The 27015-nt window shown below is 53.0% G+C and overlaps 1 protein-coding gene across 1 annotated transcript; it reads left to right on the top strand.

Annotated features, from left to right (window-relative positions):
- Window positions 1-1867: 1867 nt before the first annotated feature.
- Window positions 1868-25128, top strand: ATP6V1B1 (ATPase H+ transporting V1 subunit B1). The gene is made up of 14 exons (XM_060169001.1): window positions 1868-1985; window positions 8592-8647; window positions 18120-18218; window positions 18427-18520; window positions 19112-19189; window positions 20078-20217; window positions 21155-21256; window positions 21774-21871; window positions 22855-22978; window positions 23124-23274; window positions 23514-23596; window positions 24444-24548; window positions 24745-24874; window positions 24965-25128. The coding sequence occupies exons 1-14, from the start codon at window positions 1868-1870 to the stop codon at window positions 25126-25128; spliced, it is 1542 nt and encodes a 513-aa protein (XP_060024984.1).
- The last annotated feature ends 1887 nt before the right edge of the window (window positions 25129-27015 follow it).

Raw genomic sequence — 27015 nt, 5'->3', positions numbered from 1 at the left:
CGATGCTTTCGTTGGTAAGCATTGCCCTCTGCAAGCTTCTCTTTCAAACATGTACTCGAGAGGGGGGATGTCAAGGCCTTGGAGAGGGTGACTAATGAAGGGTGACACCAGGATCCAGAGAGCTGGAGAGAGGGCATCACAGGTAAACCCAGGCATGACCGCACAGTGCTTCAGAGGACCCACCCATCACAAACACCCCAATTTGAAGCACTTTTTAAAATGTTTTCTTGCTTAAAGAAGACACTTTTATTTAACTTTTTGTTTTGCAATAACTGTAGACTTATAGGGAGTTGCAAAGATAGTCCAGAGAAATCTGAGTATCCTTCACCCAGTTCCCCCCAATGGTTGCATCTTCCATAATTACAGTATAGTATCAAAACTGGGAAACTGGCATTGGTGCTGTGTGTGTGTGTGTGTGTGTGTGTGTGTGTGTGTGTGTAGTTCCGTGTCATTTTATCACCTGTGTAAGATTCGTGGAACCACCACCACAAACAAGATACAGAACTGTTGATCACCACAAAGATCTCCCCTGTGCTGCCCTTCGAAGTCACACCCATCCCCCACCCCAGCCCAAGAGAGTTCTTTGAAAGACTAGGAATCGTGAGGGGGTTGAACCTGAAGTGGGAGACGGAGAACCCTGAAATGGGTTCTCAGGTCGGAGGACGCAGGGTGAGATTTTGACTCTGAAGGAAGAAAAGGCAAGCACCTGCAGCCCCAGTCTGCTCTGGGAAGCATGTTTGGTTTCAAGTTGGCTGCCCTGAGTTACCCAGAAGGGGGTGCTGGGAGACAGGGAGCCCCAGACAGCTGTGCTGTGGGGCAGTGTAGTCTGGGGAGGTCCTTAGAGAGGCTGGGAGATCCTGAGTCTGCAAGGAGACACGTAAGTCACCGGAGCAGCCAAACACGGGTGCCCACGGTGCCTTGCCCAACAGACCCTTGCGTGCTCCACGGCCCAGGGGACAACTTCTTTAGCCACCAGGCATGAAGAGGGATCCTCTATTTGTACTTTCTACCTTGGGTTGAAAATGTCAGGGCAGACCTGCTGTCTGGGACCCTGGAGGTGAAATATAAGGTGAGACAGGGTCCTGTGATCAGTGGAGAGAGACATGCCCTGGTTCTCAGGGAGCCCTCAATATTATGAGACAGAAAGGCTTAAGGAGACCCAAGTCTGATGGAACAGCACAGGCTGAGCTCGTGGGGGCTCACAGCCAAGTGGTGGCAATGAGAGAACTCCCCAAAAGGCAGGACATAGGAAAGAGATCAGATGTGTGGTGAATCCAGGGTGCTGGAGGATCCAGGGAAGGCTTCCTGTAGAAGGTGGCACTGAAGCTGGCCCAAGAATGATCCTCTATAGATGTGCGAAAAAAGATGATGATGGAATTTTGCGGGGGAAGAGGTACTCAGATGTGGTCAGGGCAAGGAGAGCAGGGTGAGAGCAGGTTGGGAGGACAGTGAGAAGACCTGAGGAGATGGCAGCCTGCCGGAAGCAGGGTGTGGGAGGGAGCCCATCAGGAGATGTGAGGGGCATGGGGCTGTCAGAGCACCTGAGGTTCCGGGGGAAGGGCTGACTTCACACAGGCTGCAGGGCGGGGGGCGGGAATGGAGGAGCAGACAGAGGTGGGAGAAGCCTGCCCTACCCCTCTGCCCCTCCCCCAGCCTCCCACTCCCAGGTGGCCTAGGGCACCTCCCAGATCTGGAAGAGCTCAGAGCCAAAGCGCCCGGTTTCCGTGTTTACAGTCAACCCCGGGGGAGGAGAGGAGGGTGGAAGGGAGGGGTGGCCGCAGGGGGAGGCCGGCCGGCTCTCTCCAGCTCCAGCTGGGCCAGAAGTATTGGAGGCTCAGGCACTCAGCTCCCAGCCCTCCACCTCACCATGGCTGCAAAGGTAGACAGTAGCCCCGGGGGGGTCCCCAGCAGTGGCTCCAACCTGGGTGCCACCAGAGAGCACATGCAGGCGGTCACCCGAAACTACATCACCCACCCCCGTGTCAGTGAGTATGACCCCCAGTGGGTGAGGTCGGGCGGGCTGCTGGGTCTGCAGGTCCTCCTTCTTAGCCTCAGGGAAAGCGAAGGACCCGAGACCTGGGGAGACCTAAGGGGCTTTCGGTCCTGCGGAGTGATGCGGGTAGGGGGATGGGGGTCCCCAGCCCAAGGTACCCTGGAAGAAAGGGCAGGGGAGTAGCTGCAGGAACCTTCCTGTCATCAGTGATCTTGCACTGAGACCCCAAGTCCACAGAGAGCTCCCAACTGCCCCCAAGAGTGTGTGTGTGTGTGCACTCCTGTGTGCATATGTGTGTTTGGGGTGTGTGCATGTGTACACCAGAATACTCAGTGCGAGGAGTTGTATAATCAAGTGTCCCTGGGGGATGTATGTGGCAACGCAGGTACGTGTGCGTTCTCAGGATGGGGAACACCTGACACCGTGTGTGTCACGTCATGTGTGCATTCTGGGGGAGGGTGCCTGGGTGTGGAACCAGGGGGGTGCCTGGGTGGGCGTGTGCCCCCACCTTCACTTGGGTGATGACATACGTGTGTGAATATGTATGTGACAGCGTGTGTGTGATCAGAAAGGAAATGTGTGAGACTGTGTGTGCGTGCTTGTACGCTCAGGGTGGGGGTGGGTGTGTGCAAGCATGCGTGCTCACGGGGAGAACATGGATGAGTGTGTGGTCAGATGATGTCACATGTCTGTGTGAGCAGCTAGGAGAAGGGCACATGCCTGGCATCCGGGGGTAGGGGTGTGGGGACCACGGGCACTGGAGTGGACCCTTGCGGGCTTCCGAGGGGGCATCGGGGGCGTCTGTGGGTGTGGCTCGAGTGCCCGTCCTGCAGGGGTGGGCCGAGTCCGGGTGTCTGGGGCAGAAAACCCTGGAAGTCCCCAGGACCAAAGTGAGCACCCCTGCTCCGGCCATATTTCCTTGTCCAAGGTCACATTCCCTGGTGTGGTGAATTGTTGAATTCTCAGAAGCCCCGTTCACTGGAGTAAACCGGCCTGGCCGGCACCAGCTAAGCAGAGCCAGAGGCTCCCAAGAGGGTGTGTATGGGGAGAAGCTGGCCTAGCACGGCCACCCCTCCCTCTGCAGCCAGCCAGCCCCACCGGGGCAGGGGGAGTGTCTGGAGAGGCAGCTGAGAGCTGCGTGTGCGGCGGGGCCACACCACGGAGAGCAAAGCAGGAGCAGAACGGCCAGGCCCAGGGCTCGGGAGGAGCAGCGCCTCGGCTGGGTGGGCCACCACCTGAGGCCCGAGGCAGGCACCGCGGGGTGCGGAACACTCCAGCTAAGGAAAAACTGACAGCGAGTGGGGTCGGATTTATCAAGAAGGCCCCGCGGGCCCGGGGAGGACCAAGGTCCAGATCCTCCCCGACTGCAAAGCCGGGGTCACCAAGGCCCAGAAATATGCAGTGACTGTGCCCCCCCGGGGTCCAGAGCCCGGGCCTGGAGACCTGAGTAGAGGCGGCTGACCTTTGTCCAGGCCACCCCCGCAGGCTCCTCCCTCGTCTTCCCCTCCCCCTGTGAGAACGAGAGAGCCGCCTGGGTGCTGAGTGGGGGATGGGGTCTGAGGTCTGGACCTACAGCTCGGCTCTCCTCTTCCCTGGAATGTGCCCTCCCAGGGTGCAACCTTACCCGGGATCCCCTCCCCGCCGGCCTCTTATTGATAGTCCACAAGCCCTGGCACTAGGGCCAAGGCCCAGGAGGTTTGACCCCGGCTGGAAGCAGGAACAGCAGTGTCCCCCCCGCCGTTGGCACCATGCGGCCCCCAGCCAGGCAACTGTGTTCACACCCAACAGCCCACCCAGAGTCACGGGTGAGCGTGAGGTGAGCCCCTCGCCCAGTGCCGCGTTAAAGGTGTTGCTATGAAGACAGAGGCCGCTCCTGTGCTTTCGCTGCACACCGGCGTCCTGTCCTCACAGGTCCACGCTGGGGCCGGCCGGCACCCCCCGCCCGAGGGAGGCTGGACTCCTCAGCGTGCGTCTGCACCTGCAGCTTTCTCCAACACCTCCCTTCCTCCTCGGGGGCCTGGGCAGGTGGACTCCTGTGCCCCTCTGTGCCCTCCTGCCCCACCAGGGGACTCTAAGCACTTCCAGGCAGAACTTTGTGTAGAGGCAGAAGGAGCCTAGGAGGAGAGCTGGGGGACCAGAGGGCCAGGGGACGGGGCAGCTGACTCCCAGCCCCAGAGCTCGCTTGGCCATGGGCATGGGTCCAGGGGAAGACTTCCTGGAGGAGGAGGTGGACTAAACAGGCCAGAGGCATTAAAGGTGATTTCTCTGCAGTGGCTGAGGGAGGGAATAGGGCAGAAAGGGGGGTGGGTAGAATCAGGATGGGGAGGGACCCCAGCAGTATCCACCCTGGGAAGGAAGGGACCCCTCTGCCTTCCTCAGAGGTGGAGCTGTGCTCCACGGAGAGGAGGCGGCAGGAGCTCTATCTGGTTGTGTGGGGCAGAAAGGGTGGCGTGAGGGGTCGGGGCGCCCCGCAGGAGCAGAGGTTAGGACGGACGGGCTGGCAGTCTGGCTGGAGGGCTGGAGCCCGGTCCGATGGCCCAGGGCCCTGAGTGCCAAACCACTGGCTGCCTTGGTTTCCTCAACAGAAAGGCAAGGGAGGTTACACGGAGAGAGTTCCACCGTCAGGGTCTTGGGCCGATTCTAAGAACCCTCCGCCCCTGCCCTCCCTCCTCTAATCCCTCCAGCGGGGATCTGGGAGGAGGTGCAGGGCCTGATCCGCTCCGCCCCGCCCCCCGGCCTCACGCATGGACGCCCGCCTCTGCTGGCTCCCAGGACGCTGCAGGTGTGGCTGAGCCGGCCCTAATTAGCGGAGCCCCGCTGAGCCTTTGCCGGGGAAGGCGGTGGGGAGGTGGGAGCAGAAGGGGCCCGCAGCCCGAAGAGCAACCCGAAGTGTCAGCTAGGACAATGGAGAGGGGGTGGGCAGAGCAGCTGGAGGGAGTGTCTGCAACGTGTCCGTGCCCTTCAGGGGTCTTCTCGTCCAGCCCTTGCCTCCAGCACCACCTCCCGGGGCAGGGACGTGCCCCGGGCTGGGGTAGGGCCCTAGGCCTCGAGTGCCACAGGCTACTGTCCTGACTTGTGGTGGGCCCTAGGAGAAATCCGCCGACTTCCTGGGCCTCAGTTTGCCACTCCATGCGACGGACACCATCAGAGTTGGGGGTGGGTGCAGACAAAAGACCTGGCTTCCGGTCAAGGACACCTTTGTTTCTCAGCCACCACCTTGGCTGTGTCCAAACCAGACAGCCTCTAAGAGAAGATACTGTCTAGTCCTACAGAGGAGACACCCTGGTCTGAAGGGACGGACACGATCTGTCTCCAGTACCGGACAAGCTGGAGAGCAGGGCACCCACTGGGGTGGCGGCTGTGGGACTTCAGAGGGGAAAGGGCCCAGTGAGCTGCCGTAGTCAGTCAAGGGCGAGGCCTCGGACAAAGGAAGGCAATAGCCAGACACTGAACCGAAATGGCCACGTAAGTGGATTATCTGCGGTGAAAGGTCCAGGCTATGGAGCCATATATCCACCCAGCAACTAGAGCCCAGAACCGCCGTGTCCTCGGGAATCCTGGGAAGGCAGCTTATGGATGAGGCTGGTGCGATGAGATGGGGACTTAGAGACCTCATGCTGCATAGAATTGAGAAGTGCCGAGCACCCCGCTCTGCTGCAGACAGGCACTTTGCCTGGGCTCCCCGCAGACCAGCCCCTCCTTGGGAGCTGGAGTGGCCCCCCCACGTCCAGATCGCTCCCCTCCTTGTGCCTGTGACCTTCACCGCTCCTCCCCTTAGCGGGTAGAGTTGTTGGTACTTTAGAGTTGTCTTGGTATTTTCTCCACAGGGCCGGTAAGATGCCAGCTCTTCCCCAGGGCTATTGAAAACGCGGGTCTTCCTGCCCCGTGCTCCTTCCCCTGTTCTCACAATCCTCCACCCTCCCTCTGCTGGGCTCCCTGGCTCCTCTCTACTTCACACAGTCCTAGTAACCCAGAGGGTTTGATCAAAATGCCCCCTGGGCAGGAAGGGCTGTTTGGTGATTTTCTTGGTGGGCAGGTGGACGCCCTGGCCTCTGCCCTAACCCTCCAGAGGCTGGGGTCTTCCTGCGCCTACAACCCCTTTAGCCTGTGTATTCGCTTTATCATCCCTTCCATTCTACCTTCCCAGGGGTGGCAGGAGCCAGAGTAGGCGACAGGATCCTCGTTTGGTTTGGGGATGGGAAGGTGTGTGTGTATATGCAGGGGGAACACATAGGTCCTGATGTGGGATATACGGGAATGGGCTGGTGGGACAAGGTGACACCTTCCATAATTCACCCAACAAGTATTTACTGAGTGTCCATCATAGGCCCACACTCTTCTAAGAGGTGGAATCCAGCAGTGAACACTGTTCCCCAAAGGCCCCAAGTTCTTTCTCTGGGCCCCTGGGCCTCCTTATCTCTGCCAGATGTGCCCTTTGCCCAGCTGTCTGGGTGCTGCCTGGATGACTGCACTTGACCCTGGAGCCTCAGCTCAAATGGCCCTTCCTGCAAGGCGCCTCCTCCGTGAGCTCCAAGCCTGGTGTTCAAGCCCGTTCCCGCCCACCCTGCTCTTGCCCTTCAGACCAGTTGGCAATTGTTTCATCTTTATCCCCTTTTAAACTGTAGGCTCCATCTTTCATCTGCCTCCTTTATTTGCCTAGCTCAGTATTGTGAAGGCATCTGAGAGGCAGGCTTGAAGATAGGACGGGAGGAGGGAGGGGGGAAGCAGAGCTTGCAGGGCAGGAGTGAGATGTCAAGAACCAGGTCCCAGCCTTGAGGTCTCAGCATTCAAAGGTAAGGAAATAGGCTGAGGAGTAGCCAGAGGGGTGGAGGGGCGGGGCAGGGCGGGGCCTCCAGGAACCTGCAGGAGAGAGTGCATCCAGGCCCTGGTCCCTTCCAGGGGCAAAGCCAGACTGGAAGATGAGGTGTGGGTGGCAGGTGGAGAGGGCAGTGGAGCCGGGCTGTGATCGTCGCTGGACAAGGATTGGGGTGGAGGGTGTGATTTTAAGATGGAAAATACCAGAACTTGCTTGATGAGAAGACCACAGAGAGAAGGAACGCTGGCGGGTCCCCCTAGTGCTCAGCCTTCTCTAGGGCCTGGTTCCCAGTGCCGGGGAGGGGCTGGCTTAGATGGAAGATGGGACACCACCTCCGTGGGAAAAGGACAAGAGAGTGGCTCAGGTGCACGTGGGGGCTGGTAGCTTGAGGGCAGGAAGGAGAGGGGAGTGCCCCAGCTCTGGGCCCAAGTCTGAGAAGAACTTAGCTTTCTTGAGTTTTCCTAATAGTCCTTAAGTTCAGGAGAACATAGAAAACATCTGTGCAAGGATCACCTTGCCCAGTCGGTCTTCCTAAGTCCCCAGGAAAGGAACTTCGATCTGACAAAAATAAGAGGTTGACCACTGAGCCCCGCTTAGCTTCACCTGGCGGGAGCAGCTGGGCGGCAGGCCTGCTAAAACCATGAGGGCAGGTGGGAGCCCATGTGGTGTGATAGGAAGCACGAGGGGGGCCCTGCCCCTGCTCTGCCACAGGGGTCTGTGTCCCTGGGTGGACTTTCCACTCCTCTGAGCCCCATTTTCCTGGCCTGTTGAGAGGAGGGCTGCACCGCTCTCCTGTCGGAGGCCCTTCCAGCCTGAGAGTGACCCAGCGACCTCACAGTCACCCCTGACCATCCTGCCCTGCCAGGTCCCTTCACCCCAGTTGTCCCACTGGCACTTCAAAAGGACCCTGGAAAAGGGCTACCATGTCCCGGGGTCATGGGTGATGGAAGGACCCAGGGCCCCTCAGCTAGCGCCTCACAGAACCAAAGTAAGCTTCCTGTCTGCCAGTCTGTGCTTCTCCTACTGGGGTCCCCAGCACTGGAGCTGGGAAGTATTTCCTGATGTCTAAGCCAATCCCTCCCTGTAAGCCGCGCTCACATCCCCATCTGTGGCTCTCTCCAGCCATCAGGACGGGGGCAATCTGCTTCATCCTCCTTCTTTGTGACTCTGCTCTCTCCCCGCTCCCACAGGCGCCCAGTGAGCCCGGCCTCGTGGCAGCGCAGGGCCCTGGTTGACTTTTCTCACTGATGCCTGCACCCCTAACACACACACGCACGCACGCACGCACGCACGCACGCACGCACGCACACACGAGTGCCCAGTCAGTGTGGGGTGATGGAGAGAAGTGTGGCCCTGCTGAGGTGCAGGGAGGGCAGCTCTCATCACATCTCTAGCTTTTGGAAAATGCTGTGGGTCAGAGAGGAGGGAGTAGTGGGTAAGTGGGGGCCGAGGCCAGACGGGAAGTAGCCTCAGAGATGAGAAAGGCCTCTGATGGCTGGGGGTGTGGGAGGGAAGGACTCGAGGGGCCTCTGCCCTTGCCCTGGCCCTCCCCCAGCCTCCTGCAGGTGTCCGAGGCAGCGGGGGCCCTGCGGGCAGGGGCATGACCCTTACAGCAATGGTGGCTGGCCCTGTCACAGCTAATGACCCTGACGGCCCAGGCTCCAGAGAGGGGAGGGGGTGGTGCTTAGAGGGAGGGAAGGTGGAGGATGCTTATGTGTGTGTGTCTGTCTCTCCGGGTGTCGGTGTGAGACCCTCACCCCCCCCACCCCTCCCCTCCCCCAGCCTACAGGACCGTGTGCAGCGTCAATGGGCCCCTGGTGGTGCTGGACCAGGTCAAGGTAAGACTTCTGTCTCTTCCCAGGCACCACAGCCAAATCCCAGTACTCCCGGCCCCTGTGCTTATACTCTTCTAAATTGCCCTGCCCCTCGGTGGCCCCCATGCTCCAGATCCCAGACACCCACCTCCACATTCCACCTCCCTGGCCACCCGAGGTTTTCTCTTCCTGCCTTTTCTGTGGGCCCCGCTGTGGGCCTTAAGAGACCTGCTCCTACCAGCAATGAACAGGGGCATTGCAGCTATCGTGCCTCTTTCTTCATCAGTAGAATGGCTGTGTCCAGCTTCCCCGGAAGGCAGGACCCTCCCACCTGCCTTTCATGGGTCTTCTTTTTTTTGTGTGTGGTACACGGGCGTCTCACTGTTGTGGCCTCTCCCGTTGCGGAGCACAGGCTCCGGACGCGCAGGCTCAGCGGCCATGGCTCACGGGCCCAGCCGCTCCGCGGCATGTGGGATCTTCCCAGACCGGGGCACGAACCCGTGTTCTCTGCATCGGCAGGTGGACTCTCAACCACTGCGCCACCAGGGAAGCCCTCACGGGTCTTCTTTTAAAAGAAAGAGGAGGAGGCGGCAGGCAGATGGATACCAGCCGACTCTCCAGAGCGTGAGGCTTTCAAAGGTCTTTGGACTGTCTCCGCCCGGGAGCCAGCAGCCTGAGCTTGAGGGAAGTGAGGCGGGCCTCACGGAGGAGGTGGGGTGCGGGCGACTTGGTGTCCTCAGGGAACGTAGGACCATGGCAGACACTGGCAGTATTCTGAGTCCCGGGGTTGGGGATTCTCGAGGCGTAAAGAGCTCTGCAAAGCTACCCGATCACTCTGCTTCCCCCCCAACCAGTTCCGCCCCTGTCTCCCACCCCACGCCACCCAACCCCAAACTGGAAATCTGGGTGCCACATTGATCCCTCCCTTCCTGGCCCATGTTCTGTCGGCAATCTCCCACCCACCACACCCTTATCACGGCCATGGCCTCAGGGGCCCCAGCCTAGCGCCCTCCCGTCCTCTACCCTGCAGCCATGCAGCCCTGACCCCTTCCCTCTGCTGCTCCAACCTCACTAGGTCTCCCCATGGCTTCAACTTACAGGCCCTCTGTCCTTTAAGGGTCCTGCATACCTCTCCACATCTCATCACTCTCCCTTCCCCACTTAGAAACCCACAGTGTCTCTGTGTGAAGCTGCCATTCGATGTCTCTGGGCCTTTGCGCATACTCTGCCTTCTCCACTGCCTGTCCCCCTGGTCCCTTCTTCTGACTCACCTTCTCCTGGAAGCGGTGAGCCTGTCCCTGCTCTCAGCTTTGTGTATTGTCTTGCTGGCAGCATCCTTCGAGGCATTTGGTCACCACCTGGCCCCATGTCTTCTCCCTGCCCCTCTCCGCCCACCACAATGTGCCCTCCTATTGGACTTGGACGGTGTTTGTCAATCCCAAGCTCCCAGAGCCCCATGGTGCACTTTTACTGAACACCTAGCCCATCATGGGGGCTCAGTTTGTTCAAAGGAAGGGTGAGTGAATGAATGAATGAATAAGAGCATGAATAAGTATGGGCCTGTCAAAATCTGAGCCAACTCTATTAAAGAGATCAGACCCACTCATTTCTGGAAAACAGATTCCAAGCTCATGGAGACATCACGGTTGGGCCCATTAGTGTCAGGGACGCCCTGGGAAGAAGTGTGGCGGAGTTGGTCTGCACGTGCGCACTGGAACCAGACCGTGTGATTCAGACCTCTTGAACTTTAATCCCAGATCCATCCCACCCTTTCTATTAACTACCCGTCAATTCTAGATCAGCAGCATCAGCACCACCTGGGAACTTGTGAGAACTACAGATTCTCGGGCTCTACCCCAGGCTGACAGAATCAGAAACTCTGAGGGCCCACAAGTTTGTTTTCACAGCCCTCCAGGTGATCTGATGCTGCCTGAAATCTGAGAACCATCCGTCTAGGATTGTAAATCCTGGTTTCCTCATCCATTAAAAGACAATAGGGGACTTCCTTTGGTCGTCCAGTGGTTAAGACTCTGCATTGCCACTGCAGGGGGCATGGGTTTGATCCCTGGTTGGGGAACTAAGATCCCGTATGCCCTGCAGCAAGGCCAAAAAAAAAAAAAAAAAGACAATAGGACTGTGGTGAGGATCAAATCAGTTAAATGTATTGTTATTCTTCCTCCTTGAGAACAGCTAGGGAGAGCCCTGCCTGGAATGCGGAAATGCTAATATGCCTGATTAAATAAACAGTTGGTCAATCTCCTGCCCCTTTGCCCACCTCTGCCACACTCTCTGTCAGTCTATACAGGACTCTGTATGGAGAGTCAGTACCTATGCAGACATCCATTTTCCAGCTGTAAGGTGGGGCTGGACTAGGAAACTGGAGATAGATTCCCAGGCTGTGGTTCTGTGATTACTGGACACATCGGTAACTCATGTAGAACAGAGTAACTGGGTGAGGGAGACACCCAGAAAATCCTGGGCTTGCAGAGGGAAGGAAAGGAATCAGAAGTTGACAGTCTCATAAGTGCAGGAGGTGGAGAAGGCACCTTTGTGCACCCCTCTCCACTGTCCCACACGCCTTGTTCTAGAGTTGCTTGGGCAAAAATGCCACAATTCTGTCTCTGTAGCGCCACCTTCTGCCCGAATTGAATCACACAGGCAATAACGCTTTCTGCTTCCATCCTTCTCAAATGGAAAAATATTGGGGGGAAGAATTTTGCATAGATCCAAAGTTCTTAGACAGGTAATCAGGGCCTTGAAATTGTATGAAAACCTCTTAAGGTAGCAGCCTGGGTTGAGGCCCAATAATGTGCATTCCTGACAAGCTCCCGGTGGCTAATGCTGCCGGGAGGGCCGGATCACCCTCGGAACCGCTGTTCTAGAGGATCTTCCGCCTGCTATATTCTGTGATTCAAACCGGCCCTTGTTTGAGATTCACATTACCCACCAGACTAGGTTCCAAATGTCTGTGGCTGCTCCCAAACTCTTCAGGGAAAAACTTTCAAAAGTGTGTGCAGGGCTTCCCTGGTGGCGCAGTGGTTGAGAGTCCGCCTGCCGATGCAAGGGGACACGGGTTCGTGCCCCGGTCCGGGAAGATCCCTCATGCCACGGAGCGGCTAGGCCCGTGAGCCATGGCCGCTGAGCATGCGCGTCCAGAGCCTGTGCTCCGCAACGGGAGAGGCCACAACAGTGAGAGGCCCGCGAACCAAAAAAAAAAAAAAGTGTGTGCATCAGCTCCAAAAACAATTTCCAAAGAGGAGTTCCCAAACTGCCCTGGGCGTTGTCATGGGGAGAAGCCTTGGAGGCTGCACGCCCTGTCCAAGTCCTGCCAGGCTTGCTAAGAACTTCCCAGGCTCCTGAGTGGATGCGACAGCACCCCTGTGCCTGACCCCTGGCTGGTTGGGAACTCGGTTGAATCTCCAGCAGAGGAGGTGGGCTGCACTCCCTGCAATTCTCTTAGTAACCAACAATGAGAGCTGAGAGAATCAGGTCTGCGCCTGGGAAACGGGGTATAAATAAAAGCTCATTGCTGCACATTGGAATTCTCCCGCTGCACACACTGCTCTAAGTGGCTAAACCCACCCTTCCCCCCAAACAAATAACTGGCATTCTCTTCCTAAGGATTCCAGATAACACCCTCCATGCTTGGGCTCCATGGTTCTGAGAGTTCTTCCTCCTATCTGGCTGTAACCTCTCTGCTGCTTAAAGTTCACTTTCTGTGACGTTTCATCTTTCAGGGACACACAGTGTGCCACCTCTTCTCCCCTCTCCATTACCCGCACAAATCCACATACCAACGATCGCTTTTTTTTTTTTAAGGTAATAGAGAATTTTTAAAAAATATTTATTTTGAATGTGCCGGGTCTTAGTTGCGGCATGCGGGATCTTTAATTGCGGCACGCATGTGGGATCTAGTTCCCAGAGCGCGGAGTCTTACCCACTGGACCACCAGGGAAGTTCCCAAAGGATCGATTTTTATCAGCCTGCTGCCTGTTTTTCATTGGGCCCACTGCCTAATTGCTTTGGGGCCCGCTCAGGCTGGTGTTCTGTCGAGCATTTTTCCTCCTGAGGTTAGCAGCCCACCATCTGCGCCCCAGACAATGAGGCCAGTGGCCATTTCAGAGAGTGAGAGAGACACAGGCCCACAGAGACCGGAAGAGGGGTTGGAGCCAGGACTTGTATTTAACTTGTTTCCCAGGGCCTCGCAGTCCTTGCTCTTGGGCTCCCTCTTGTGGTTATGAAGCCAAACGCTGTCCGGCATCAGCCCCTCCGCGGACCTCAGCACTCCTCTTGGGGCGAGCCCCCTCCCCCAGTGACCCCATTCCGTGGGGCCTGACAGTGGTTTGGGAGGGAACAAGATCGCTTTCCTGGCATCCCCAAGCCAGAGCTTCTCTCAGTGACTGTCAGAGCTGGGAATCCTCCTGTCTCAGGTTCAACCTCCGGTCGCCGGAGCCCTGGGGGGAGGACCCCACCCGACTCACACCGCTTAGGGGAATGGAGCCATCCACCCCTCTTCCCTGGCCCTGAAGGTCACTGGTGTGTGGACAGCAGGGGATATAATGATAGTCGTGATGGTGACAACGACGTCACTGTACTTGAACATGTTCCCCTACTCCCCCCGCCCTTTTTTTTTTGGGCGCACTGCGCTGCTTGCCGGACCTTAGTTCCCCGCCAGGCCTGGAACCCCGGCCCCCTGCAGAGAGAGCGCGGAGTCTTAACCCCTGGACCGCCAGGGAATTCCCCCAACCCTCCTTTTTTTTTTTTTTTTTTACATTTTAATTACACGCACACGCAAAACATGCTTTTTGTAACTACTGAAATAAAAGGCACAAAGTTAACTATTTGCCCCTAACCTCTTTATTCCCACCCTCGTGTGATAACCAATGTAAAGATCCTGCTGTATATGGGCAAATATAAGCAAGTTAGATGTTTACGTTGGTGTTAGTCTCTTAAAATGTATCGAGTATTTTCCTCCATGTCAGTAGATACACATTTTACTCGTTCTTTTTGATAGCGACTGTGGTTTGGACATACTGTGGTGTGGATGTACCGTGATGTATTCCATTTTTGATAGACAATCAACATGTTTCCAGGTTTTGCTATTACAAATAGTATAGCAATATATATCCCTTTTATACTGGTGCCCTTATTGCTACAGGTTAGATTCCCCCCAAATGGAACTGCTGGTTCAAAGTTCTTATTTATTTTTAAATAGATATTGACAATTTGGAGCAAAATTGCTTGCCCAGCAAGGTTGTGGTAATTCATATTCCAACCAGCCATGCATGAGAGGACCCACTTCCCAGCATCCTTGCCAGCACTGAATATGTGCTCTCCAGTAATTTTGCCTAATGGTTAAGACTAGTCCTATCTTGCTTTTATTTGCATTTCCCTGATGACTAGCGGAGCTGAGTATCTTTTTATCAGTTGAGATCGCACTTCCTCCTCTGTGACCGTTTCCTACACGCTGAGTTGTACGTTTTGCTTTGTTTATTGTTCACCTTTGTTTATGGTATCTTTGCCATACAGAAATTTCAAATATTTATATTATCAAAGATTTCTATTTTTTTGTTTATGGCTTCTGGATTTCTTATCTTGCTTAAAGATGTCTCTCTTATCCAGCTTTTAACTGGATTATTCCATAAAAAAGGAAAGAAGAAAAGCTTCTGGTATTTTGTTTTAGTTTTATATTTAAATTTTTATATGCCTGGAATGCGTTTGTGTTTATGATAGGGATAGATACCCAGTGTATTAGCACCATTTGTACAATAAATTCTTTTTCCCTATGAACTTATATGCCACATTTTTTCTCTAATAGTCTCCTAAAATCTGGGATCTGTTTCTGGACTCTAGCCTTCCAACATCTCCGTTCATCTGCCTCACCCCAACACTGACCACTTGACCTCAGTAGCTTTAGAGCACGTTTCAGTTATCTGACAAGGCAAGTCCTCCACCCCTGATCTTTTCCATAACTCTTTTTGGATATTCTCAGACATTTACATGAATTTTAAGATCGTTTTATCAAGTTCCAGGAGAAGCAATCCATTGGGAAAGCATTGAATTTATATATTTTTGAAAAGGATTTATATTTTTGTGATAGTAAGTCATTCTGTCTTGGAAAGCACTAGTGCTCTCCATTTGTTCAGGGCTTGTTTTCTGTCCTTCAGTAAGAGTTTATTATTTTCTTGTACCTTTCTTGTTAAATTTATTTCCAGATATTTTATGGGTTTCAGCCCTCTTGTGGATGAAATATTTGTCTCCATTTCCTCTTCCGTTTATTGCTGGAATAGAAAAAAATAGCGATTGGTTTTTTTTCACTTTTTGCATAAATTTTGTTTAATGATACGTTTTAATATTCTGTGATTCTTTTGGAGGGAACACTTTTCTTAATTGAAGTATAGTTGATTTACAATATGTTAGTTTCAGGTATACAGCAAAGTGAATCAGTTTTATATATATATATATTTTTTTAAATGAGAAGCATTTTTTTCTTTTAATAAATTTATTTTTGGCTGCATTGGGTCTTTGCTGCTGCACACAGGCTTTCTCTAGTTGCGGTAAGCGGGGGCTACTCTTTGTTGTAGTGCGCGGTCTTCTCATTGCGGTGGCTTCTCTTGTTGCGGAGCACAGGCTCTAGGCGCACGGGCCTCAGTAGCTGTGGCACGTGGGCTCAGTAGTTGTGGCTCATGGGCTCTAGAGTGCAGGCTCAGTAGTTGTGGCGCACAGGCTTAGTTGCTCCGCAGCATGTGGGATCTTCCTGGACCAAGGCTCGAATCAGTGTCCCCTGCACTGGCAGGTGGATTCTTAACCGCTGCGCCACCAGGGAAGCCCTATATATATATTTTTTCAGATTATGAGATAAATTAGGAGTGTGGGATTAACAGGTACAAACTAAATAAAATAGATAAGCAACAAAGATTTACTCTATGACACAGGGAACTATACTCAATATCTTATAATAACATAATGGAAAATAATCTGAGATTGATTTTTATATATTTATCTTGTATACAGCCAAATTCTCTTATTAATCCTGGATGGGGTTGTTTTTGTTTGTTTTCGTTTTTAACTAGATCCTCTTAGGGTTTTTTAGATATACAATATCATCTGCAAATAAAGGGAATCATGTCTCTTTTTCCACTGGCGTACTTTAATTTGACTTTTTATTGAAACAATTTCAAATTTATAAAAAGTTGCAAAAATAAAAATAGTACAAGGAATATCCATCTACGCATTTGTTCTATCACTGCTCTGAGTGTATGTGTGTGTGTGTGTGTGTGCTTAATTTTTTTTTTTTTAGGTATTTTGAGAGTAAGTTATGCCCAAAACTCTAGTGTGTATTTCCGAAGAATAAGGATATTCTCTTACACAACCACAGTAGTTATCAACTTTAGAAATTTACACTGATACTTTAATCTACAATCTATATTCCAATTTATAAGCTGACCTAATAAAGTCTTTTATAGCATTTTTCTCCCTCCAGTATAGGATCCAGTCGAGGGCCTGGTATCACATTTAATCATCATGTCTGTTTAGCCTCCTATAACCTGGAATATTTCCACAGCCTTTCTTTTTTTTTTTTTTTTGATAACTTTATTTATTTTATAAAATGGGTCTTCATTGGGTCTTCGTTGTGGTGAGTGGGGGCTACTCTTTGTTGCAGTGCACGGGCTTCTCATTGTGGTGGCTCCTCTGGTTGTGGAGCACAGGCTCTAGGTGCACAGCCTCAGTAGCTGTGGTTCACGGGTTCTAGAGCGCAGGCTCAGTAGTTGTGGCGCACGGGCTTAGTTTCTCCGCAGCAAGTGGGATCTTCCCGGACCAGGGCTCGAACCCGTGTCCCCTGCATTGGCAGGCGGATTCTCAACCACAGCACCACCAGGGAAGCCCTCTACAGCCTTTCTTTAACATTTCTGAAGAATACGGTCTTCCCTCACTACCTTTTTTTAAAATAGAACATTCTCTATTTATGTTTATTGGTATACTTCTCAATTTCTTTTTTTGGTCTTATTGTATAAACCAAAAATTCCAAAACAACATTATGAAACAACGGTGATACAGGCATCTCTCTCTGTGCATTACTGATTTTATTGGAAATGAAAATAGGCTTAGCATTTTACCATTTAGAAGGATGTTGATGTTGGTTTTGGTAAATAGTCTAGTATTCAAGGAGTTACCTTCCATACCGGTTTTACATAGAATTGCATTACAAACAGCTGCTGAATTATATCAAAAGCCTTTTGATTTCTATTTGCATAATCCTGTAGGGTTTTTCTTTTAGGTTCACAAACTCCCTATTATTATAAATGATGTTGTGAAATGTTGACTCCGTTTCAAAATTTCCCAGAGGTTGATTGATCTAAGCTTGTATGCTTGGAATAAACCCTATTCGGTCATACATGTTTATTTATTTAATACATTGTTTGATTTGACTGGCCAGTAGTTTATTTATAATTTCTGCATCTATATTTATAAGAGAAATTAGTCTATAGTTTTTGGGGGGTACTAGATTAGATTTGGGGTTTGGGAGTTTTCCATTTTATAGTTTTGTTTTCTTCTAATCTCTGTTTTCTCTTCATCTTATTACTTTGGTTAGTTCCTCCAGTACGATGCTGAATGGAATGATGATAGCAGGCAGTGTTGTTTTGCTCCTAAATTTAAAGAGACTGTTTTGTACTTTATACCATTGAGTATATTTTCTGTAGGTTTTCTGAGGCTACTTTTTGGGGTTAAAGAATTTCCCTTTTATTCTGTTTTCATAGTTTTGTTCTTTGTTTATTGTTGAGTTGTAAGATTTCTTTATATATTCCAGATGTTGGCCTGATGCTTTCTACATTGATAAGAATGAATACTTCACTTGATCTTAGCCAAAAGCAAAGTGATTGCCTGATTCGTTTTTTTCCTGAAGCCTGTGAGGACTACATGTGAATTGATCCCAGCCCCATGGCTAGGGAAAGATTGCCACTGGTAGATGGGGACATCTGGGAGCCAAGGAGAGAACTTTGCCAGTGTGTTCACCATTAGTCCACAGGGGCAGAAACAATGGTGCTGTCAGGAGACCTAAACAGCCATAACAGCTACTACATTTTATTGAGCTGTTATAAGGTCCCGGCACCAGCTAATGACTTTCCATATATTTCATCCCCACAGCAGCCTTATGAAATAGGTGTTAGTATTATTCCCATTTTAAAGATGAGGAAAGTAAGGCTCAGAGACATTAAATAACTTCCACAAGGTCACACAGCTTCTAAGTGTCAGAACTTCAATTCTAACCCTGGTCTTCCAACTCTGAAGTCGGTACTCCTACCCACCCAGGTATACTGCCTCCCAAACAGAATTTAAGCTTTCCACTTACCAGTCTCTGAAGTTCATTTCCAGGAGTATCTGGGCACAAGATGGGAGAAAGGAGCTTGAGAATGGGTCAAGGAAGTCTGGGGAGGAGACAGGGACTTCACCTCTGGTCTCACTGACACTCTGGGGTGCTCTCCCCTCCTGCCAGTTTGCCCAGTATGCTGAGATCGTCAACTTCACCCTCCCCAATGGGACTCAGAGGAACGGGCAAGTGCTTGAGGTGGCTGGGACCAAGGCAATCGTTCAGGTAAGTGGTGTCAATAAGATGTTGGTGGTTGAATAAATGAATGAATCCACAAGGTTTCCACACTATCTTACAAACCCCAAAGGCAGAAAATGTTCTATTTCCCCTGAGAGAGCTTTGCCCGGAGCTGAACACAAAGGGAGCCTAGAATGGGAGGCCCTGTTCTCCCCAGCAAACCGCTTATTAGACTAACTAACCTCTTACCCTGTAGGTGTTTGAAGGGACCTCTGGGATCGATGCCCAGAAGACCACCTGCGAATTCACAGGGGACATCCTACGGACTCCAGTGTCGGAGGACATGCTGGGTGAGGGGTAGGGATGGGCAGGGTGAGGGCGTCCCTCTGTACGGCCAGCCCAGCTTCCCTGACCAAGTGCTTACCTAGCAGACTGCACTGTCGTTGCCTCTTTACCTAGTCTGCCTCCCCTGGGAGCTCTTTAAGGTCAGAGGTTGTGCCTTGTCTTTGACCCCCAACCCCAGCTCAGGGCCTGACATACAGCAGGTGCTCAATACCTGAGGAAGAAAGCTTCAGTAAATTAGAGGCAGAGGAGGTAGCCGTCTATTTGGGGTCAAGCTGAAACGAACTGCACATCCCTAATTTTCTCCCAAGATCTGCCATACCTGGCCCTCTCCTCTTTCCAGCCCTAAAACTCCCCATTAGAGTCATTGTCCTGGGCCAAGGCCTTGCCTGTAAAGGTTTCCAGGAGAGGAGGAAAGACCCCCAAGGAGGCAGTCACTGTAGCCAGCTCCCTGGGGGTAACCAAGGGCTGAGGGGAGGGGGACATGGGGCATTTGGGACGCGAGGGCTGGGTGAGAGCTGCTGGTGTGGAGGGTGAGTGGCAGTGAGAGACCCAGGGCTGTTCCTGAGCACCACTCAACCCCTCTCACCCACTCCCAGGTCGGGTTTTCAATGGCTCTGGCAAACCCATTGACAAGGGGCCAGTGGTCATGGCAGAGGACTTCCTGGATATCAATGGTAAGTGACTGGAGGTTCGGGACAGCTCTCGGGACCCAGCCCCCAACTGCCTTCCCCACCCCAGTCACTGCCTCTGTCACCTCGCCCTTGGAAATTCTGCCCCAGATAAAAGCCAGGGCCATTGCCCAGGGCTCACCCCAGGACTGGTCATACTAACAGGCAGGTCAGGTGAGATACGAGAGCAGCAAAGGCCCCTCTGTCTGGGGCCAGCTGCATTTCATGTCCCATTCCTATAAAATGCTATCGTCATAGTGCAAAGTTCCCCAGGTGCCCAAGACCCTCACTCTCCTGCCTTCTGGGATCCACCTGCCTGCCACTTCTAATGTGCCTGGGTGGCACCGTCCAAGGGAGCACTGGACTGTGGCTACTGAAATACAGACTAATTCAAATGAAATAAAAGTTCATTTCAAAACCACATGGCGGGACTTCCCTGGTGGCGCAGTGGTTAAGAACCCGCCTGCCAATGCAGGGGACACGGGTTCGAGCCCTGGTCTGGGAAGATCCCACATGCCGCGGAGCATCTAAGCCCATGTGCCACATCTACTGAGCCTGCGCTCTAGAGCCCGTGAGCCACAACTACTGAAGCCCGCGCGCCTAGAGCCCGTGCTCCGCGACAAGAGAAGCCACTGCAAGGAGAAGCCCGCTCGCAGCAAGGAAGACCCAACACAGCCAAAAATAAAATAAATTAATTTTTTAAAAAACCCCACATTTTGCATGCTCAATAGCCACACGTGGCCAGGGCTACGTTTTGGGCAGCGCACTTAGAGCACATTTCCATCATGGAAGAAAATTCTTTTAAACAGTGCTGCCCTGGAGTCTGGGACAGGGGTGGGGGAGGGCGGGCAAGGCCTGAACCCTTGAGTAGGGTCCATGGTCACCGTCTCCCAGGCCAGCCCATCAACCCCCACAACCGCATCTACCCGGAGGAGATGATTCAGACGGGCATCTCGCCCATCGACGTCATGAACAGCATTGCCCGTGGCCAGAAGATCCCCATCTTCTCAGCAGCTGGGCTCCCCCACAATGAGGTGAGGACTTCGAGGGGCCTGTGGGCACGACCAAGGGGAAGGGACGGAGCAGAGGCCGGGGCTGGTGGGCCAGCGAGGGGGGCCTCCTGTGCCGAGCAGGCTGGGGTCTCCGGCAGCTGTCTCCTGGCAACTCAGGGACTCAGGGCCCCCAGACAGATCTCCAAGCCTCCATCCTGAGTGAGTGGGGCTCGCACTGGCTCATGAGAGAGCCCACGGGTAGCCTCAGTGTTGAGTGTCCTGCGCAGCTGAGCCCACGGCTCTACCACTGGTCCTTTAAATGGTCTTTACTTGCCTGCACTGAGCGAACCCCCCCTCGGGCCAGCCCCACGGCCGTCTGAAGCCTCCCTGTGCAGATTTCCTGCCCTACCCCCTCTACCCAGAGTGGACAGCCCATTTCTTCCGGAGTAGCTGGTGTGACAAGGTTTCTAGAGGGTCCCCCCGACCACCCCCACTCCTCTACTCCTGGATGTGCCCCAGCTCACCCTCGAAATGCTCAGAGGGATTAGACGGCAGAAGTGTCCCTGCCTTCCCCCTACACACACGCTCATCCTGGATCTGGACATGACGACTGGAAACTCCACACGCTGCAGGCCTGGGGCAAACCCCAGAGATACCCCTAGCAGGCTGCGGGGCAGAGGGGACTCTGAAGGGCCAAGTTGCCCCTAACCCGTGGTAGGCAGTTGCTCTCTGGAACTGTTTTTCCACGCTGCTCCTCATGACAGGTACCCTGTGTCCTCAGGTGCCACAGAATAAGGCAGCCCTCCCGTGAGAGCGGCTGTAGGACCCAGGGCAGCCCTTCTTCCTTGCTGACCTTGGGTCCCTCCCACCGAAGGCCTTGGCGGCAGGATGGGCTGGGAGTTACCCTGTCTGTGCTCCTCAGTGGTGCTCAGAGGGCTGACTCGAGCTCTGGTTCTGCTGTCCTTCCTCCCATCCCCAGATCGCCGCCCAGATCTGCCGCCAGGCTGGGCTGGTGAAGAAATCCAAGGCCGTGCTGGACTACCACGACGACAACTTTGCCATCGTCTTTGCAGCCATGGGGGTAAGAGGGGCTGGGCCGATTGGCAGGTTCTGGAAGCTATGGGCGGGCAGCCTTGGCCCCTGGCACACCCAGTCTTATGGGGGAGGCATTATCCTTCTTCTTGAGAAGCCGTCAAAGTCGGAGCCTGTCTGGTGAGAGAGGCAAGAGCATGACTGGAGGAGCGGGCAGTGTGTGCCCCACAGAAGCCCAGAGGCCACGGCAGCTATAAGATGAGCCCAGGACAGCTGGCATCCCGGCGGCCCTTAGAGGGCCCAAGGCAGGGACGGGGAGTTTAGCAGGGAAGCAGCGGGTAGGGGAAGGGGCAGGGGTGGCACTGAGCAGAGCTGAGTCTGAAGTCTGAACCTCTCTCTGGGGCTCTGATGAGACCCTATCCCGGCCTGGGCAGCAAACCCAGCCCCCGCCCCCTCAAGCCCCAGGTTCACCCCAGTGACCGTTAGCAGGTCAGTCAATGGGCATTACTGAGAAGAGAGGGAAGGAGCCTGGTCCCCGCCTCCAGCCCTCCCTGCTGTGTGTCCAGGTGAACATGGAGACAGCCAGGTTCTTCAAGTCCGACTTCGAGCAGAACGGTACCATGGGCAATGTCTGCCTCTTCCTGAACTTGGCCAACGACCCCACGTGAGCCGTCCCCTGGCACCCATACTACCCTTAGGCAGCAGGCCCTGTCCCCTTCCAAGACCCAGAGTACCAGGTCTCAGGCATCCCAGAACTACAGCCATAGGCCAGAGCTGGGAGAACAGCCCCTCATTGTGGAGATGGGGACACCGAGGCTGGGGAAGAGGTAGGGACAGCACACGGAGAGACAGGGAGCTGGGCCACAGCCCGCCTGCCACCTGTCGCCCCTCCGCCCTGCCCTCAACCTGCATCTAGCCACCATCCCAAGTCAGGACCCCTCATCCGAGACTCACTTCCACAAGGTCACCACTAAAGAGATATTTCCCTAAACCATTCGCTTAGAAAAACTGCTATTTTAAAAGTTGAGAAAATGTGAGTTTAAATCTGTAGGTTAGGTGATGAAAAAAAAATCTAATAAACTGTCCTGGGAACTGAAGGTACTCAGAAGGAACTCAAACCAGGTAGCAGAGTTCAGGAGGCCCAGAGGACGTCACCAGAGAAAAGCGCCACAGGCACAGAGCCCGGGGACTGAGAGTGCCTGGACTGCCCGCAGGGGAAGGGCTGCCAGGGCAGGCCAGCCTCTGACCCGTGCCCAGCAAGGAATAGTGAGGGGAACAGTCAGGAAAGGACCCCGAGGACACAGAGTGTGTGAGTGCTCCAGATGCCCAAGCTCGGGTGTCCTGGGGGACGAGGGACACTGTCATCCGCATCAGTCACTCCTGGCCCTGCCTGTCCCTCTCTCACCCAGCTCCCTGCCTGTCCCCGCCTCTGTCCTCATTCCTACCTTGAAGAGCAGGACGTGATTGAGGGCCCGCTCCCAGGAACCATGGCCTGGATCTGGGGGCTGGGGCCTGGGGCTCATCTTACCCAGTCCTCTGCTGCTGTGCACTGTACCAGCTTCCCAGTTCACCACCCACTCAGCACTGGGGCTAAATGGAGCACAGGCCTGGGCCTCGAGGCTCTCTAAACATTGGCCGTATCTGCAGGATCGAGCGGATCATCACCCCGCGCCTGGCACTGACCACGGCTGAATTCCTTGCCTACCAGTGTGAGAAGCACGTGCTGGTCATACTGACGGACATGAGTTCCTACGCAGAGGCCTTGCGGGAGGTGAGGTGGCTGTAGTCACTGTGCCCAGAGCTGGCCCACGCAGGCCTGTCCCCACCCCTTTCCTCATGGTCACTGAGACCCCACTCCCCTTCCTTGTGTCAGCCTCTTGCCCCCTTTCTTACCCCAAGGCCCACGAACATTGCAGGTCTCAGCTGCCAGAGAGGAGGTGCCCGGGCGCCGAGGCTTCCCTGGGTACATGTACACAGACCTGGCCACCATCTACGAGCGGGCAGGCCGTGTGGAGGGCCGGGGCGGGTCCATCACTCAGGTCCCCATCCTCACCATGCCCAACGACGGTGAGCCGCCTCCCTGCCCACTACCCTCTGCAGCCCTCCTGCCCTCCCATCCTACCCAGACACTTAAAGGACCCATGCTTCTTTATATAGGTGTGCAGTAGCTCTGTTCCTCCATCAGGGTAGACACTGTCCCTTCCTTGCGTCCCCCGATCACCCACTCCCATGAGGGAATAGAACCTACATGGCCCTGAGTGGGTGGAGACCTGGATCTACACTGACACCAGTGCCTTTCCTTGCAGACATCACCCACCCGATTCCAGACCTGACGGGCTTCATCACAGAGGGACAGATCTACGTGGACAGACAGCTTCATAACAGACAGGTACTGTCCCCTCCTTACCCACTTCCTGCTCTCTCCACCATCTCCAAGTACCCTGACTAATAACCAATGTCCACCACCCCCTGTACTTCATCTCCCTGTGAATGAGGAGGGGCCGGACAAGGCTAACCGCTAACAGGAGATAATCCCCAGGAAGACTGTTGGGTTCCCAGACAGAAGACACGCCTGGGTGGAATCCAGCCTACCTGGATGTGGGACCTGGAGAAAATCATTTCATCTCTCTGATCCTAGGTTTCCTCATCTGTAAAATGGGAATGATAATATATGTCACACAGTTGCATTGTGGAGAATAAAATAAAATAAGTTGGCCCACAGAAAGCATCTAGCAGATCGTAGATACAAAATAAATATCACTTCTCTTTCCTTTCTAGTAATTTGTTTTGGTGAAAAAAAAACAATAGGTAACTGACACAAGTAGGTGGTGAATAATGTACTAAAGGGTTAGAAAATGTGTCTGTCCCATCTTAGGCCACCCCCTTACTCTTTTCTCTTTGTTTGGCAGTTTTTCTTTGCAACTATGAACTATTAAGTTTCTACCTGGCTTTTGTCCAAATAATCAGAAGTTTTGAAATAGCGAGACTTTCATGAACTAATGTCATGTCATCTTCCCCCTCCACTCTCCTGTCTAGGTGCGCACATGTAGACACCTGTATACCCAAGCCCTAGAATTTGTGGGCGATAGAGGGCGGGGTGTGACCAGCTGACCTCTCTGTGGGATGAATAACGACCAGTCTGCTGAGAACCACAGGGGGAGGGAAGACAAGTAGAGGTGGGAAAGAAGGGAAAGTTTGGACCCTGCCTTCTGACACGCCTTCTTCGCCCCGCCCAGATCTACCCCCCCATCAACGTCCTCCCTTCCCTCTCGCGGCTGATGAAGTCCGCCATTGGGGAGGGCATGACGAGAAAGGACCATGGCGATGTCTCCAACCAGCTGGTAAGGAGAGAGCCCAAGGGCTGGTGGGGAAGCTAGTTTCAGAAGCTGGAGATTGGAGCCCTAGCTGGACCACGAACTTTTGTCCTGGAAGAAAAAAATTCCTCCCCTTTTGGGGTCCCCGCACAGTCACATGGGGGAACACGGGACTCCTGCGGTAAGCCTGCCATGACCGCTGAACCCCTCCCCCCTTCACCAGTATGCCTGCTACGCCGTCGGGAAGGACGTGCAGGCCATGAAGGCAGTGGTGGGGGAGGAGGCGCTCCTTTCCGAGGACCTGCTCTACCTGGAATTCTTGCAGAAATTTGAGAAGAACTTCATCAACCAGGGTGAGGCGCGTTGGGGGCGTTCAGGCAGCAACCCCCTTGGTCCGACACCCACACGCGCACACACCCTTAACACTCCTGCTCTGTCCCTAGGTCCCTACGAGAAACGCTCGGTGTTCGAGTCTTTGGACCTGGGGTGGAAGCTGTTGCGCATCTTCCCCAAGGAGATGCTGAAGCGCATCCCGCAGAACATTATCGATGAATTCTACTCCCGCGAGGGGGCGCCGCCGGACCCCGAGCCCGACACGGCGCTTTAGCCCCGCGGGAAGCCTGGCCCTGGAGCCAGGTCCTGGCACCGCCCTCGCCGGGCGCCCGATCTACACACCCCGCCCTATCGTCTTGGTCCGCACACCTTAACCCATCGCTCCGTGCCCACCCTCAGTCCCCTACAGGTTATGGGGGGCTCCTACGCTCCAGTCCTCTCCCTGGATTCCCCGACATGGGAAACAGAAGGTGGTTAAGCCTATATTCTCTGTCTTGTTCTGATAGGAGCATTTGTATTTTAAAAGTACCACCGCCCTCTCCCAAGAATTTATCTCATGTAAATACAAGATTGGCAAAACACTGATAATTGTTGGAGCTGCGGGGGTACATGAGGTTCACTATTCTCTCCACCTTAAAAAAAAAAGGCTACATTAGTGTCTTAACAGGTGACAACAGAATTCTTCTTAGGGAGCTATTTATCTTTGTTAAAAAATATCTTGATAAATTTCTTGGGTGGAATGTGAGCTCATGGGCCATAGAAAGGACAATCTCAAGGCCACAAAAGATGTGTCTGATTGTAAACAGCTCTGCCTAAGAGATGCTAGGAAGGAATTTGGTTTGCTCCAGATGGGGAGGGGAGTTGCTGGGGAGATGGCCTGAGGAACAGTGGGGGCAGTGGGCAAAGGCTGAGGAAAGGCCCCCCAGTTAAGAAATGGGCGAAGAGCTTCCTAAAAACCAGGATACCTGGTGTTCCTTTGAAAGCTGCCTGCTCTTCTGTAATGCCATCCCTTCCTGTCTCCTCTGCCCCACCTACGATGAAGTCATGGGTGCTTCCTAAGAGGTAGGGCAGGTTGGGAAGATAGAACTTCAGCAGAAGGCTGAGTTCCATTTCTGGGTCAATGTGTTATGGAACGAGGCCAGAATTCTTGGATCAAGAGCTGACACCAAAGGAGGACTTGAGAATAAAATTCCCATCCCCAAGACAATTTACAGCCATTTTAGGGAAAACTTCTGGGTGTCCACAGGACATAGGGTTGTTCTGACTTAATAACAGCTTTACTGAGATTGATTCACGTACCATACAGTTTACCTATTTATAATTGTACAATTCAACAACTTTTGGTATATTCACAGAGTTGTGCAATCATCACCACAATCAATTTTAGAACATTTTCATTACCTTAAAAAGAAACCCTGTACCCCAAGTTATCACTTCTCAAACCACACTTCTGCCCCCTTCCCAGCCCAAGACAATCATTCATCTTTCTATCTCTGTAGCTTTGCCTACGCTGGTCAACTCATATAAATAGAATCATACAATATGTGGTCTTTTGTGTCTGGCTTCTTTCACTTAGTGTAATATTTTAAAGGTTCATCCATGTTGTAGCCTGTGTCAGTACTTCTTTCCTTTTTATTGCTAAATAATATTTCACAGTATGTATACACCTTTTATCTCTTCATCAGTATATGGAAGCAACTTTTCACTGTCATAAATAATGCTATGAACAATCATGTACAAGTTTTTGTGTGGATGTATGTTTTTATTTCTATTGCGTACATACCTAGGAGTGAAATAGCTGGGTGTCAGATGGTGACTCCCTGTTTAACCATTTGTGGAACTGCCAGACTGCAAAGCTACTTCCAAAAGTGGCTGCACCATGTTACATTCCCCAACCATGCAAGAGGGTTCCAATTTCTCTACAGCCTCAAGCACACTTATCTTTTCCCCCCTTTTTAAATTGAAGTATGATTAACTTCCAATATTAGTTTCAAGTGTACAACCTAGTGACTCGATATTTTTATACATTACAAAATGATCATCACAAAAGTCTGATTACTGTCTGTCACCATACAAAGTTGTTACAATATTATTGACTAATTTCCTATGCTGTACATTACATTCCCGTGACTTATTTATTTTATCTACAAGTTTGTACCTT

The sequence above is a fragment of the Lagenorhynchus albirostris genome, chromosome 13 (assembly GCF_949774975.1).
Source record: "Lagenorhynchus albirostris chromosome 13, mLagAlb1.1, whole genome shotgun sequence".
Lineage (NCBI taxonomy): Eukaryota > Metazoa > Chordata > Mammalia > Artiodactyla > Delphinidae > Lagenorhynchus > Lagenorhynchus albirostris.
Note: the sequence above shows the minus strand (reverse complement) of the source record. Positions and strands in the feature narration are given on the sequence as shown.

Coding starts and splice junctions, on each gene's coding strand:
- ATP6V1B1 (XM_060169001.1), top strand. CDS start 1,868: ATGGCTGCAAAGGTAGACAGTAGCCCCGGGGGGGTCCCCAGCAGTGGC. Junction 18,219..18,426: donor GGACCAAGGCAATCGTTCAG/GTAAGTGGTGTC, acceptor CTTACCCTGTAG/GTGTTTGAAGGGACCTCTGG. Junction 23,275..23,513: donor CCTCACCATGCCCAACGACG/GTGAGCCGCCTC, acceptor CTTTCCTTGCAG/ACATCACCCACCCGATTCCA.